A 12,698-nucleotide genomic window follows, 5' to 3' on the forward strand; every position below is an offset into this window, starting at 1 on the left:
ATCCCCTCCCCTCATACTGGACGTAAGAACTGACCAATAGATGAGGACTAAATTAGCAACCTGAATTGACAACAAAATTTACCCAGTTATAATATCCACGTATATTATGTCTATTATTTTAGAGTGTTTAGATAAATTGGAAACACTATAAAAGCTATTCAGTATGTAATTTACTATTAAATTTAAGCATTTGCTCTTTAATTGTCCATATTCGCAATTTATCACAGTAGATTTTTTGTGCTTCGTTACTTATGAATTGCATCATCCTTATTGTTTTCCTTAGAGGTTGAGATAGATAGATAGTTGGATGATGGATAGATGGATAGATAGATGGATTGATAGATGGATAAATAGATGGATAGATAGATTGATATATAAATGAATAGATAGATGGATAGATAGATAGATGGATTTTGCAATTTACCACACTAGATAGATGGATAGATATCTGATTGTGACAGACTTTATTTATTCAGACTTTGAACTAATGATAATAATGAATATTTGCACTACATGGTAGGGAGGGGCTAAGCCTAAATCAACACCTCTTTATGTTCGAAGTTTTAATGTAACTAAATAATCGTTTCTAAGGATTATTACCATTATCAATGATCTAAAGGGATAAGACAAAGGTCAATATAATTGATGTACATTCCCAATTATAAAACACAAAATTACTGCTTGTGTAGATAAAAATTAGTAGTCAAAACATTTTAACACACAACTGTAAATCTTTGGCGACTAGTGTTATAAACAGCCAAATTCCCAAAGGTTAAGTTAATATCCAAATAACGTGGTGTTCTTATAATTAATAGAAATTGGAATTAGCAAGTAGTGTTATGTGTCTGTCTATTGGTAATGCTTTGTTTTTAAATTATGTAATTACTTGGTCTTCATTTTAAAATCTGCAGTTTTATTTAGGAAGGAAGGGGAAATTGGGCTGTTTATTACACTAGTCCCCAAAGTTTTAAAATAAAATTTTTATATTTTTTGGTCTAAAAACTTTAGGAAGTTTTATTGATTTTTTATTGCTTGGTTCATTAAGTAGAGTGTTGAAATATTTTAATCACTAATTGTCATCTACATAAATCAATTTCGTAATATAATTTGATGTATCAATATTATGTAGGTATTTACTAAGTATATTTGCGATTACTTTTATTTAATGAAATCTTCCAATTTTTAACATTTACAAAAGGGCCTGCTTTATTGCATCAAGATCCATGACAGATCTATATAGGAAATAAACGTCTATAAACGAGCTCGAATCTTCCAAACATATGTCGTTCAAAACTCACAGTACTTCAATGATCACTATTAAACTCTCATTGCCCAGAACGATAATACCCATTATTCTACTTTATGCATCATAAATGCATTTTTTATATTCATGTTGCTATTTAAATAACATTGAAGTATTTGATTTGTATTCATAAAACAGAAAACTTAAGTTAATAATAAAGTAAACATAGGAAAACTTAGTTTTATAATGAATTGATTCGTGCGACACTCCCCGTAATGCGGTCAGATATTAAACTAATTATTTTAACCCTTTCAGGACAAAAATTTTAAATGAAAAATATTAGAATTTTAATCTTTAAAAAAATATATAAAATGAAGCAAAACGTTAAATCGTGTATTGTTACATTGGGTGTAAATATAAAACAAATTACTGAATAAATAAGTTAACAGATATTCGAAGACGTTAAAGTTGTAACTTATTATTTTGTTGAGTATGAAGAGAGGGAGAGTGAGAGTGAGAAGCAAGAGAAAGAGAGAGAGAGAGCGAAAGAGAGAGATTGGGGGAAGGAGAGAAAGAGAACGGAAGGAGAAAGAGAGACAGAGCGAGAGAGACAGAAAGAGAGAGAGAGAGGGGGGGAGAGAAAGAGAACGGGGGGAGAGAGAGAGAGACAGAGTGAGAGAGACAGAGAGAGAAAGAGAGAGAGAGAGAGAGAGATAGAGAGAACGGGGAGAGGGAGAAAGAAAGAAGTAATTATATCATTTAATAGCTTAAATACAAGATATTTTATTTGGACATACTAACGTCATAGTGATAGGGCAACTATGTAAAGCAATGGTAAAAAAAAATTTTACTTTGACTTCATTGCAGGACATAACAGTTTCAAGAATTTTATTGTCGAGTTTGAATTCAATAGGACAATTCTAATATGCCTAAATTAACAATCAGAACTATCTGTTAGAGACGTATGGATGGACAGACAAACCCCCACTGTAAAAAAGTTTTGCTTTTAACAAGAAATAGATCATTAACAACATTATACAACCCTGTTACCCCATTTCCTTCCCTCTTACTGGATGAATGAACTGACCAATAAATGAGGCCCATACTGGAAAGCTATGTAGGGAGTATTTACACAACTTTTCAGCCATTGAATAGCAAATGAGAAAATCACATTTTCCTCTAATCATAGCCAACAGACGAACGGAAGGACATTTTGAATTAAAGATAATCTTCGCTACTAAATGAAAATGAATTTTGCAAATGTGTCATTATAATCTTGATTAAAAATTTAAACCATCTAATTTTGATAGCAGCTGAGAAAACAAATATTTTAGCTATTAAAATATGAAATCTCGATCCAAGAGACTAATGGACCATGTGAATTATAGAGTAAGAAGGATAGTTTCAATTCCAGAATTTATTTTGCTCAGGGAAGGAGGGAACATTTGACAGTAAATTACACTGTAAGCCAAAGTATAGTAACCTCTTTGACTAAAAAACTTGATCTGTGTTTCGTCACTTCTAAACAAGAAGTGTCCAAACTTTTCAATCAACAGAAGGCTTACCTTTATTTATCATCAAGGGGGATGTAAAATAAATATAGTACATTATCTCCTAAGATCCATGAGTTTAAAAATCATCAACAAGGATGATAATATATCCACATGTAGCAACGTTCCTAATTGTAAAAGTAAAAACACAAAAGCAAAAAGAAGGAAAAGGGGCATAACTGACAGAATGACGAACAATGATCAGTGCAGTGGTCATACAAATCTCCAAACAAAATATTAGCAGTCTTTGATATCAGAAAAAAAAGTTGTGTTTATGCAGTACTGATTGATCGACGGTTATGCGGGCAGAAGTGCATTGGTCTCAAAAAAATTCAATCTTCAATGTTAAATAGCAGAGGGGAAAATAAACATTTTCCCTACACTAATTTTAATAATTTCAAAGCACTATTTACAGAATAACGAAGAAGGTGAGAAATAAAACTATTAACAAATAAATAAGGATGACAACATCCATAACTATAGAAGCTCTTGAATTAAAAAAATAAAAGGCAAAGCAAATGAAAGCAAAAATGTTGCACAACAGACAGACATAGTAAGTAATGATGCTTAGTGGTATTTGAATATTTACACAACATTTAAAAAGATTATCATTGATAAAAGCTGAAAAAAAAAATATTTTAGAGCATTTACGATAAATCGCCGGACAATGTTATTCATAGAGTAGAGGTGCATGGGTCAGCATACATAAAAAAGCCTTCTGTCTTATCCCTGAAAGATCAGGCCCTAAACGAATTCTTAATTACCGGATTTTATACTCTTATAATTGCATCATCATTATACCTTTTCCCTACAGATATTTAATGTTCTCAATAGCATTACAGACCAGCGAACAACGTGAGCTGTAGGCTAGTATACAATATACAATGATACATATATTAATCGGTCATTGTTTTGTCCCTTAGATCCCTGTTTGTTAATTAACCCTTAACAGTTGGGCCCCTTGTCGCACATTTATCGGTCGGGGGAAGGGGGTTCTTTTTGCAGGTCCCCTGATTGATAATAAATTTCCCACTATAAGTGATTCAAAGTCAATTTTCGCTTACTTCGCTCTTTTATTCAACAACCTTTGTTTTTAGGTCCTTTTTTACTTAAAAATTTCAAATAGCTGTTATTTTCTTTTTTTTGAAGCTACAAATACAATTTCTTCAGAAAATGTTTATCTTTGTGTAAATTTTATATTACAAATCTCAAAACATAAATTTTAGCGGCCTCAGCTGTACTTGGCAGCTGCCAGCCGCCACAGTCGGCGGGAAGCGGGAAAACGGCGTCGGATCTTTAGGAAATTTTAATACGTTATGTAGACATACAAGAAAAGCTTAAATTTAAAATTTGAAGTCTCTAAGTCAAAAATTGCGGTCACAGGAGGCTTTTAAAGATTTCTAGAGACCTGGAGGATCAGGACCTTCAAGATCATACCTGGAACCTAAAATTGACTTGAATACCTATATTTTACATAAGGGTTTACTACTAGATGATATTTTAGTAAGATAAAAGGCTTTGTTTAAGTCAGAAAAAATGTTTTGCTTTTTATCTGGATGAACCTGTCAGGTTTGCTGGTATGCAGTGCCCGCCAGGCTGGAGATATTAAAAAAATTCCAACTCTCAGTTATGTGGCATAGCCACAGTTAAGAAGACACTCATTTATAGCCCTCTATCTTTTACACACAGAAAATATGATAGAAAAAACGGAGGGGAGGAGGGGGGGGGGGGAAATGACCCCCTCCCCCTAACCGTTAAGGTTTAATATACACAAACAGTAAACAAGAATCATAATTTCATTATAAATATAGATATTAGTTTATAAAAATTGATGTCAATCATGCCTACATTTATAATGGATTTATCATCACTGAACAAACTTGTAGCTGACTAAAATAAGGATTTCCCATCCACCCCCTTTACACCATCCCCTCCCCTTCTACCGAAATGAATTCCCAGGACCAACAACCCCTAATTTGACACTTTGAACACTAAAATCTGACTACAATTGACATAGATACACTTTAAAGGGCCCAAAAAGCTAGTGATAGAGTAGCTGCGCTACTGAAAAATTTTCGTATTACTCTGATAAGTTGAGAAATGCATTCCCTGACCTCAAACATTCTAATTTGACATTTTAAACGCGAAATTCGGGCTCTAAATAATTAAATCCCCTTTTTGGCTGATATGCCCCAATGTGCACTGTGTTAATGTTCATTCGTCCAGCTATTCAGATCTTCGCTTTTATGTATGTTATATTGTGTATTTAGTATCTACGGCGATGTGACAGGATTATCGTACTGAAGAATGGTAAGATTACTGAGACTGGAACACACGAACAACTTATCAAATTGAAGAATGGCCATTACAGACATCTATCTGAGTTTGATACCACTGGGTAAGAGCAGTTCAGGCATCTATCATTATTTGACAAATATTTATCGTTTCTTTTTTCTTTTTTTATTTCAGACAAGACATTCTAGCATTTATCAATATTTAAACGGGAAAGAATAAAAAAGAAACAGGAATTCTGTGTGTATTTGCGTGTGTCTGTCTGTACCGAAGGATCTCGCTAACCGCTGAACCGATATGGTTCTCCTATACAAAATAGTTTCTCTTGGGTCCTGGGAAGGTTTATAACTATTTTTGAGTAGGATTTCCCCCACCCCCACCCAAAAAAATAAATAGTTTTGATTAGTTTTCTTTTAAAAACAAAAGTTATACTATTTGTTGACTTCCCCCATCCCACCTCAAGTGCCCCCAAAGGCCTCTAGGGGTGTAACTCATAGTAATTATTATTTCAGAGTTACAAAGAAATCCTCTAAGAAAGCTGTAGCGGGTGCAGATGATCTAGAGGAAGAAGAAAGTATTCAAGTCAACAATAAGGAAGAATCTACAAATGTAAGAACTAATATTATTTTTTAAAAATAAAAAGGATTTAATAATAAAAAAAATTTTCTAGATGAAAAAAAAATCTGTTGGCTAATCCTTTATTTTGGCCAAATATTGCTGTATTAATAATAAGAAAAAATGTGTATATTTAAATGCAGTTATTTCAGAGTTAAAAAATGTTTTGCCTTTTAATTTGTTTGACTGAAAAAGGCTACATAAATATTATTTTACATTCCCTATACTTTATTTTCTGAACACAATTTAAAAAAATGAAACCCTATTTTCTTCAAATATAAGGTTTAAAAATTCACCTTCTTTTAATGTCTTTTTCAAAAGTGTTTTATTTTTACATTAGCAAAAATTATATTCTCTTTTCATGATAGATTTGTTTAAATTTAATTTCTTTTTTCTCTGGAAAAAATTCGCATTTAAAAGTAATGAATAGGATGAAGAAATATCTTAAGAAATTGTTCTGCATATAATATTTTTTACATTATTACATTTAAGTTTTACTTTTGTAACATTTTGAGTTTAATTTTTGGCAATTAAAATAATTTCCTTAGATGAGCTCTATTCTTTGATATTCTCTTTACATATTTTAGGGCAGCGGTTTCGGTGCTTTGGTAGCATACTTCAAGGCTTGCGGTGGACCAATTATTACAATGTTTATATCTTTGTTTGTTCTTGTCTTCATTCTGGCCAGGCTTGGAACTTCAATTTGGCTCCAGGTAAAGATTTTTCAGTATGGCCTCGAAACTGATTAATATTCTCTGGAATAGAACCAGTTCTCAGTAAAATAGTGTATCGTATCGTATTATATCAGGTTTTCTACGAATATAAAAATGTACATACAATCATAGGATTAAAACCAGTTTTGTTAGGCCGTGCTTTTTGCATCTCTGGGCTTAGAAAATGGTTTTAGTCTTATAATAGTTCATTTTTGAATCCGCGGAAAGCTGTTAAAACTAAGATGCGATAAATAACTATTTTATGCTAATAATTCTAAAAATAATACTAAATCTTCTAAATTTCTTTATATTTACTCTTATTTAATGTTTGTTTTGCTTAATTGATTTTGTTAAAGGTTTGGTTGGATTTTGGTGATGGATTGGAAGCAGAGAGAAGAGCAAATCTAAGCATTAATGGGTATTTGTGTTCGTTTGATATCAACAAAACATTTGAAAAATAAACTAAAAATTCGTCTTTAAAAAGACGATTTCCTGTAATTATTGTCAGTCATTATCCTCGTTTATTAAGACTTGTTGGGATTGTTTTATCGATTCTGAACTTCACATAAAGATTTATGTGAAAGTTAGGTACACGTTAGAAAATGAAAAAAATTTACAATCATTACCAGAAACATTGCCGGTTATTTTTCAAACCTGTATTCAAAGTATTTTTTTTCTTATACTAAAGGGTTTGCGGGAGGGATATTAGAAAATACTAAAAAGTTTATTTGATACTATTGACAAATTAAATAGAATTAGATTATATTTCAAGCACAATTTATTAGTTTAAAATGCATTAAATCTTTAGTATTTAAGATTACTAATCGACATTTTAACGATTTTAGAAGTGACCTAAGTGAATATTCCGACGATTTTCTGAAAGGTTCTATAGTAAAAAATCCGCAACTTGGCCTCTACCAGCTCATCTATGGTATGATCACTCTTGGTATGGTAGTCTTTGGAATTTTTAAGGTAAACTTTATAAATAGATTAAAAAGAGTATTATTAAAAACTAAAGCTAAATCAATAATACTTAACCATTGACACTGCTGCTACACGTTTTCATTTATTTATAATAATTCAGTTAAAGAAAAACCTTGATGTTCGGTTTTCCTAAGCCTTACATAGAAAAATGAAGTAACTGGACATAGTGTCTCAAAAATTAGCCATGTGACGTCATAAAAATTAGGGATTATCAATCTCTTTGTATTCTCCTCTTATCTCCCTCATTTTTATGACATCACATAGCTGATTTTTGAGACACTTTGTCCAGTTACTAAATGTAAAGATATGATAAGACTTAGGAAACCCTAACATCTGGGCTAAATTTTACAGGATATGCCCACACACAATCTTTCTTATATTGTTTTAGGGGTTGAGTTTCTCTTTCACTCTTCTGCGTGGATCTGCCAGTATGCATCATAATATGTTAAAGGAACTTTATCATTTATACATTTTTTAATGACTAGAACATTTAGTACATTCGCTTCAAAGTGTAAACAATTTAACATCTTTGTAAATATTTTTCTCTAGGGGCGATTTCTCTTGAGAGGGTGGTGGTATGAATTTTCCTAGGACCTATAAAAAGTGTAAAGGAGAATCATACCGGTTCAGCGGTTGGCCAGATAACACGGATCATGGAAAGAAAACAAAGTAGCGGATTTCGTCGTATTTTTACAGTAAATTTTGATAGGTTATTTTAGGTTAGGTAAATGTTAATTATTGGCCCGCAGCCTGCAGGGTTAGGAAATTTGCCCCACAGGGGCTAGAAATATAAGAAAAGCTATTGTAGTAATACAACGAAACCTGCAACTTTGTTTTCTTTCCATGATCTGATAACACATACAGACAGACATTCTGTCATTTTTACATAAGGATTATAGAATATTCAATGCAAATATATAGAAAAGACAGACAGACGGACGGTTATTAAAATATCTAAAAATTATATAAAAATGATAAAGTACTTACAATAAAGAGTATAATGCGATCCCCTCTGGCTTTCTTCAATACCACTCCGTCTGGAAGAATTCTAAACAGATTTTCAAAAGATATGGATGAATGTAAGTATATAAATATAATTATTGGTAGTGTGCTCTACATAAGTCCAGTAGCGTATACAGGGTTTTGATAGGGCTGTATGTGCTTCAGAGGGTGTAATACAGACAAAAAGAGCGGTGTTTTTTCCTTGTCTTAAGGGGACGGGGTGGTAAAACAAGCGTCATTTTATTGATTAAAAAATGACGCAAACATGTATTCCACACAACCCTTAAATTTAAGGCTTTTGTAAATTTTAAAACTGTTTTAGAGGGAAGGGGGGGGGTGGTGTATGATTAAGGAGGTGTTTTTTGGGTAGTTCATACAACCCCCTTCTGCACGCTTCAATTCTGACTGTAACCGCTCTTTAATTCTGCTTTCATTGAACATTCTGTTAAACCGTTTAGAATATTTATGTTGACAAAAAGAATACCTATCTAACAATTTTGTTTTAGTGGATGTGAATATTCCTGCATTTACTGAGGTTTTGGGACAATACCTGTTAATGCAAATTACACAGGCAAGTAAGATATAACACAACACAAAAAAATGAGAATCGTTAGTTAATGAATTTTGAAAGTCTTGGTGTGTAGGATCATTCAGACTACATGATTGGTTTAAAACTGTACCTTTTATGGCATTTTTTCTTTATTTAATCCATCTAAGTCATAGATGAATAGTTGACAATGACTGAGGCTGGGGTTGTCTGATTGGAAAATTTAGTGGCAGTGGCTGACTCAGGGATAAGGGATAGGAAACCTGGCCATAAATTAGGTCCCTGCCTGGCTTCGAAAGGAATAATGCAACATTTATCATTTCCTAATTATCATTGGAGGCAAAAATCGTATCGGCGTTGATGATATAATCACCAAGACAGGAGAAAGTGGAATGGTAGATTACGTTTTTTAGAGGATCAAAACCGTAATCATAGATTATAATTCTGCTTCTATAAATATGGATTCAACTCCCTAACTGTTATAGTTTAATAAATAATACCTAAACAATAAATCCAAAAAATGATAAAATTACCATAACAATATAACTCAGATTATTATTATCTAATTCTATAGAGGGTATTATATATTATGGTAAATTTATAACTATAGCCCCTTAAACTAAAATGGTAGGGGGTGTACTACAGAAAATAAAAGTAGTGTATATTTTATGTTTCGACCCATCCGCTTAAAGCCATGAATTGGTTGACAATTGTTTCTTACCTCATGTTTTGAGCAAAAATGAAAAAAAAGATGAAAAAAGTGTACAAATTAGCAGATTAAATTTTTATGATTTTAGAATTAATTTTATTTATCATTGTGATAAGATTATTTCTTTTTGTTCAAAATTAAATCCGTAAATGAGATTATTGTCTAAATTATATTCCAAGAAAAGATGTGTTGAAAGCAAGTTTCCATAAAACAAGGATGACAACATCCATGAAAGCAAAGCTCTAAATCAGACTGTAGGGCCAAAGAAAATATCACTTATGTCAGCAATCAATAAGCAGAATATCAATTTATGAGTCTAAACTAAATTAAATGTAAATTTGTTGCTTAAATACAAAATTCTAAGGACATACATTAGAAGGACTTATTATAGAGATGTTTCGCATATAAAATTTAACCATTGTTGACCTAGAATTCATTATTTAAAAATTAGACATATAGCTAGGATAATCAAATTAAATGACAATAAACTTGTTGTTAAAGAAGTTAATGTACTTTCTGCTAACGATATAGAGTAGCTGCACTTTCTGAATCGTACCATACTGTTTGAAATCGATAGAATAATTCTAACATGTATACATAAGAGATAAAAGCGATAATAAATATTATTATATTTAGGTGGTGTTAGTGTGTGTGCTGTATCCATATTTCATCATTGGTTTTGTCTTTGTCATTGCATGTTTTGTACTTCTTGATATTATCATGAATAGGGTAAGTTTTACTGTTAAAAATTAAACAACTAGCTAAACATTAGGGTAGAGGAAAAACTATCATTACAGACTCTTAAGTGAGGTATTGTCGTTACAATTATCGTACTAGGCCTCACTTAGACGTCTAAGGACACATTCATATGACTTAAGCTAGGCAGCAAACCATGAAAATTAAACATTTTTCCAATTATATAGTGGTTTCTAACATTTTTCAAAAATTTTCTGTGCTATAAAAATAAAGTTTGTTCAATGGCCAATAAATTTAGCCTCTAGAACAAGGCTTTTATTTCAGTTGCATAATATATTTTATTATTATAATTAAAAAAATATAATTAAATAATTTTTAGGGAGTTTTAGAGACAAAGAAGTTGGATAATTTAATGAAAAGCTCCGTCATCCATCATGTTACTTCATCTATGGATGGTATTTATATTATTAGGTAACCTATTCTTTCAAAACACTATGAAAAAAGATGTCAAAAACATTTTATGATTATTTATTAATAACCTAATATAATTGAAATATCAAACAGTTTAAAAACATTTTTGACGACTGCCGACTTATTGAGATTACATTAACATATTACTGGCTATTCCACAAAGTTTCTGTTAAGCACTGACCACCCCCCTTCCCCCCCTAATTTTTTTAGGTGGAGTAGTAACCTAACCTGTCCTAAGAAATAAATAAACAAGCTAAAAACAGATTCTATAACACCAATATAATAAAAATTTTCTTTCAGAGGATACCAGAAAGAGGGAGTATTTGAAAACAGATTTAAAACATTTTTGAATGAAAGCATAGCTGCTGACAGCATGTTCAGATTGGCTGCTAGGTAATTATCAGCACATACAAAAAGTGTAATAAAAAAAAGGCTTTATCTCCCACTGCACCCCCTTAAAATAGTCTTAATATATTTTCTTTATTATACAAATTTTTAGCAGATTTTTAGTATTAAAATTACTTTACAAAATAACTAGTTTTGTTTTAAGAAACAATTTTTTTAGGCTAAATATATTCATTTTAAAAATTTAGTATTAATTTCTGTATTGTTTAGAATTATTTTGTAACATCAATTTTAGTTATACTGAGTTAGTTGAAATCATCACCATTTATTAATTTATTGTAATATTTAGATGGTTTATGTTTCGAATGGAGTCTCTAGCTTTAATATCCATCTCAATAGCTGCTGTCCTTACAATTGCGTTTAAGGTAATACAAAAAAAATATTATGATTCTAAATAAACTACTATACTTTTAGTGATTATATAGATATATATGTAAGATGCATGTAAAATTCAATTCAAAATAGGACACCTGGCATAACCTAAACTTTGTTTATGTCAGTTTTTTTCTAATACGATGTAGGTAGTCTATAAATATAAAGAAGGGGGTATTTTTCGAGTGTTTTACTTTAAGTCAAGTAAGGTTATATTAGGTACAGGGTAGTCCCGTAGGGTTAGTGTACCATAGGTTTACGCTTTGCATGGTAGCGGCCCCTCGCAGAGTGTTAGGCATAAAGTTATAAAAACTTACTAACTTAATTTCAATTTATTAAAAATAAGGGGGTCCTTTGCACGCTAGGAGTCTGAAGTAAAATCACTATTAAGGAAGTTATTTAATGTGTAATGATTAAATGATTTAGGGAATAGTATCTTCATCCATAGCTGGTTTAGCTATGGCCAACTTGTTTCAAGTTTGTACATTCATTTCTTTCCTCATGAAGTTGAAAGCTGAATACAGGTACAGTTATTTATCGCAACGTATTATAAACAGCTTTCCGCGGTTATAAAAATGTACAATTATAAGATTAAAACCAATTTTTTAGCTTTAAGATGCCGAAGATTATACATTTGTGTATTGTAGAAAACTTGATATAACAAGATATATTTTTCAGTATAACTAAGGACAGGTTTTAATCCACCGGATGTTTTCTTCCCATTTCATTAACGTAAATGATAGCGGGCCTGCTTGCTGTCGGGTTCGAGTCTGGGCCACACCACGCCATTCTAAAGACGTTGAAAATGGTAACAACTTCTGCTATATCTAGCACGTGACACTATCAGTGAGAGTGGGGGCAATTACCATGCACAATTAGGAATTCCAGACAAAGATCGTGCAATCAAAGGGTTACTATTAAATTAAACTTGAATTATCTATTCAGGGCTAGATTGAATTCTATTGAGAGAGTGATAGAATATTCAGACCTGCCCCAAGAGGCTCCACACCATATCAAGGAGACTAAACCAGCTAAAGATTGGCCTCAGGTAAGTCATTTAAATGGATCATGGAAAGAAAACGAAGTAGAGGGGTTAGTT

At 31.7% G+C, this 12,698-nt stretch overlaps 1 protein-coding gene across 2 annotated transcripts in view; it reads left to right on the plus strand.

Annotated features, from left to right (window-relative positions):
- The window catches only part of LOC145315578 (ATP-binding cassette sub-family C member 5-like), an 87,616-nt gene that overhangs the window by 45,004 nt on the left and 29,914 nt on the right, over window positions 1-12,698 (plus strand). For both annotated transcript variants that reach the window (XM_080155567.1, XM_080155561.1), the window contains exons 24-37: window positions 5,064-5,191; window positions 5,598-5,694; window positions 6,288-6,413; window positions 6,770-6,831; window positions 7,259-7,385; window positions 7,786-7,843; window positions 8,387-8,476; window positions 8,906-8,970; window positions 10,292-10,384; window positions 10,731-10,822; window positions 11,123-11,215; window positions 11,517-11,592; window positions 12,026-12,123; window positions 12,545-12,647. In XM_080155567.1, coding sequence (XP_080011693.1) covers window positions 5,064-5,191; window positions 5,598-5,694; window positions 6,288-6,413; window positions 6,770-6,831; window positions 7,259-7,385; window positions 7,786-7,843; window positions 8,387-8,476; window positions 8,906-8,970; window positions 10,292-10,384; window positions 10,731-10,822; window positions 11,123-11,215; window positions 11,517-11,592; window positions 12,026-12,123; window positions 12,545-12,647 — 1,308 coding nt within the window. The remainder of the gene's footprint in view (window positions 1-5,063; window positions 5,192-5,597; window positions 5,695-6,287; window positions 6,414-6,769; window positions 6,832-7,258; window positions 7,386-7,785; window positions 7,844-8,386; window positions 8,477-8,905; window positions 8,971-10,291; window positions 10,385-10,730; window positions 10,823-11,122; window positions 11,216-11,516; window positions 11,593-12,025; window positions 12,124-12,544; window positions 12,648-12,698) is intronic.

Source organism: Acartia tonsa, chromosome 1 (genome assembly GCF_053477335.1).
Source record: "Acartia tonsa isolate MP-2025a chromosome 1, ASM5347733v1, whole genome shotgun sequence".
NCBI lineage: Eukaryota > Metazoa > Arthropoda > Copepoda > Calanoida > Acartiidae > Acartia > Acartia tonsa.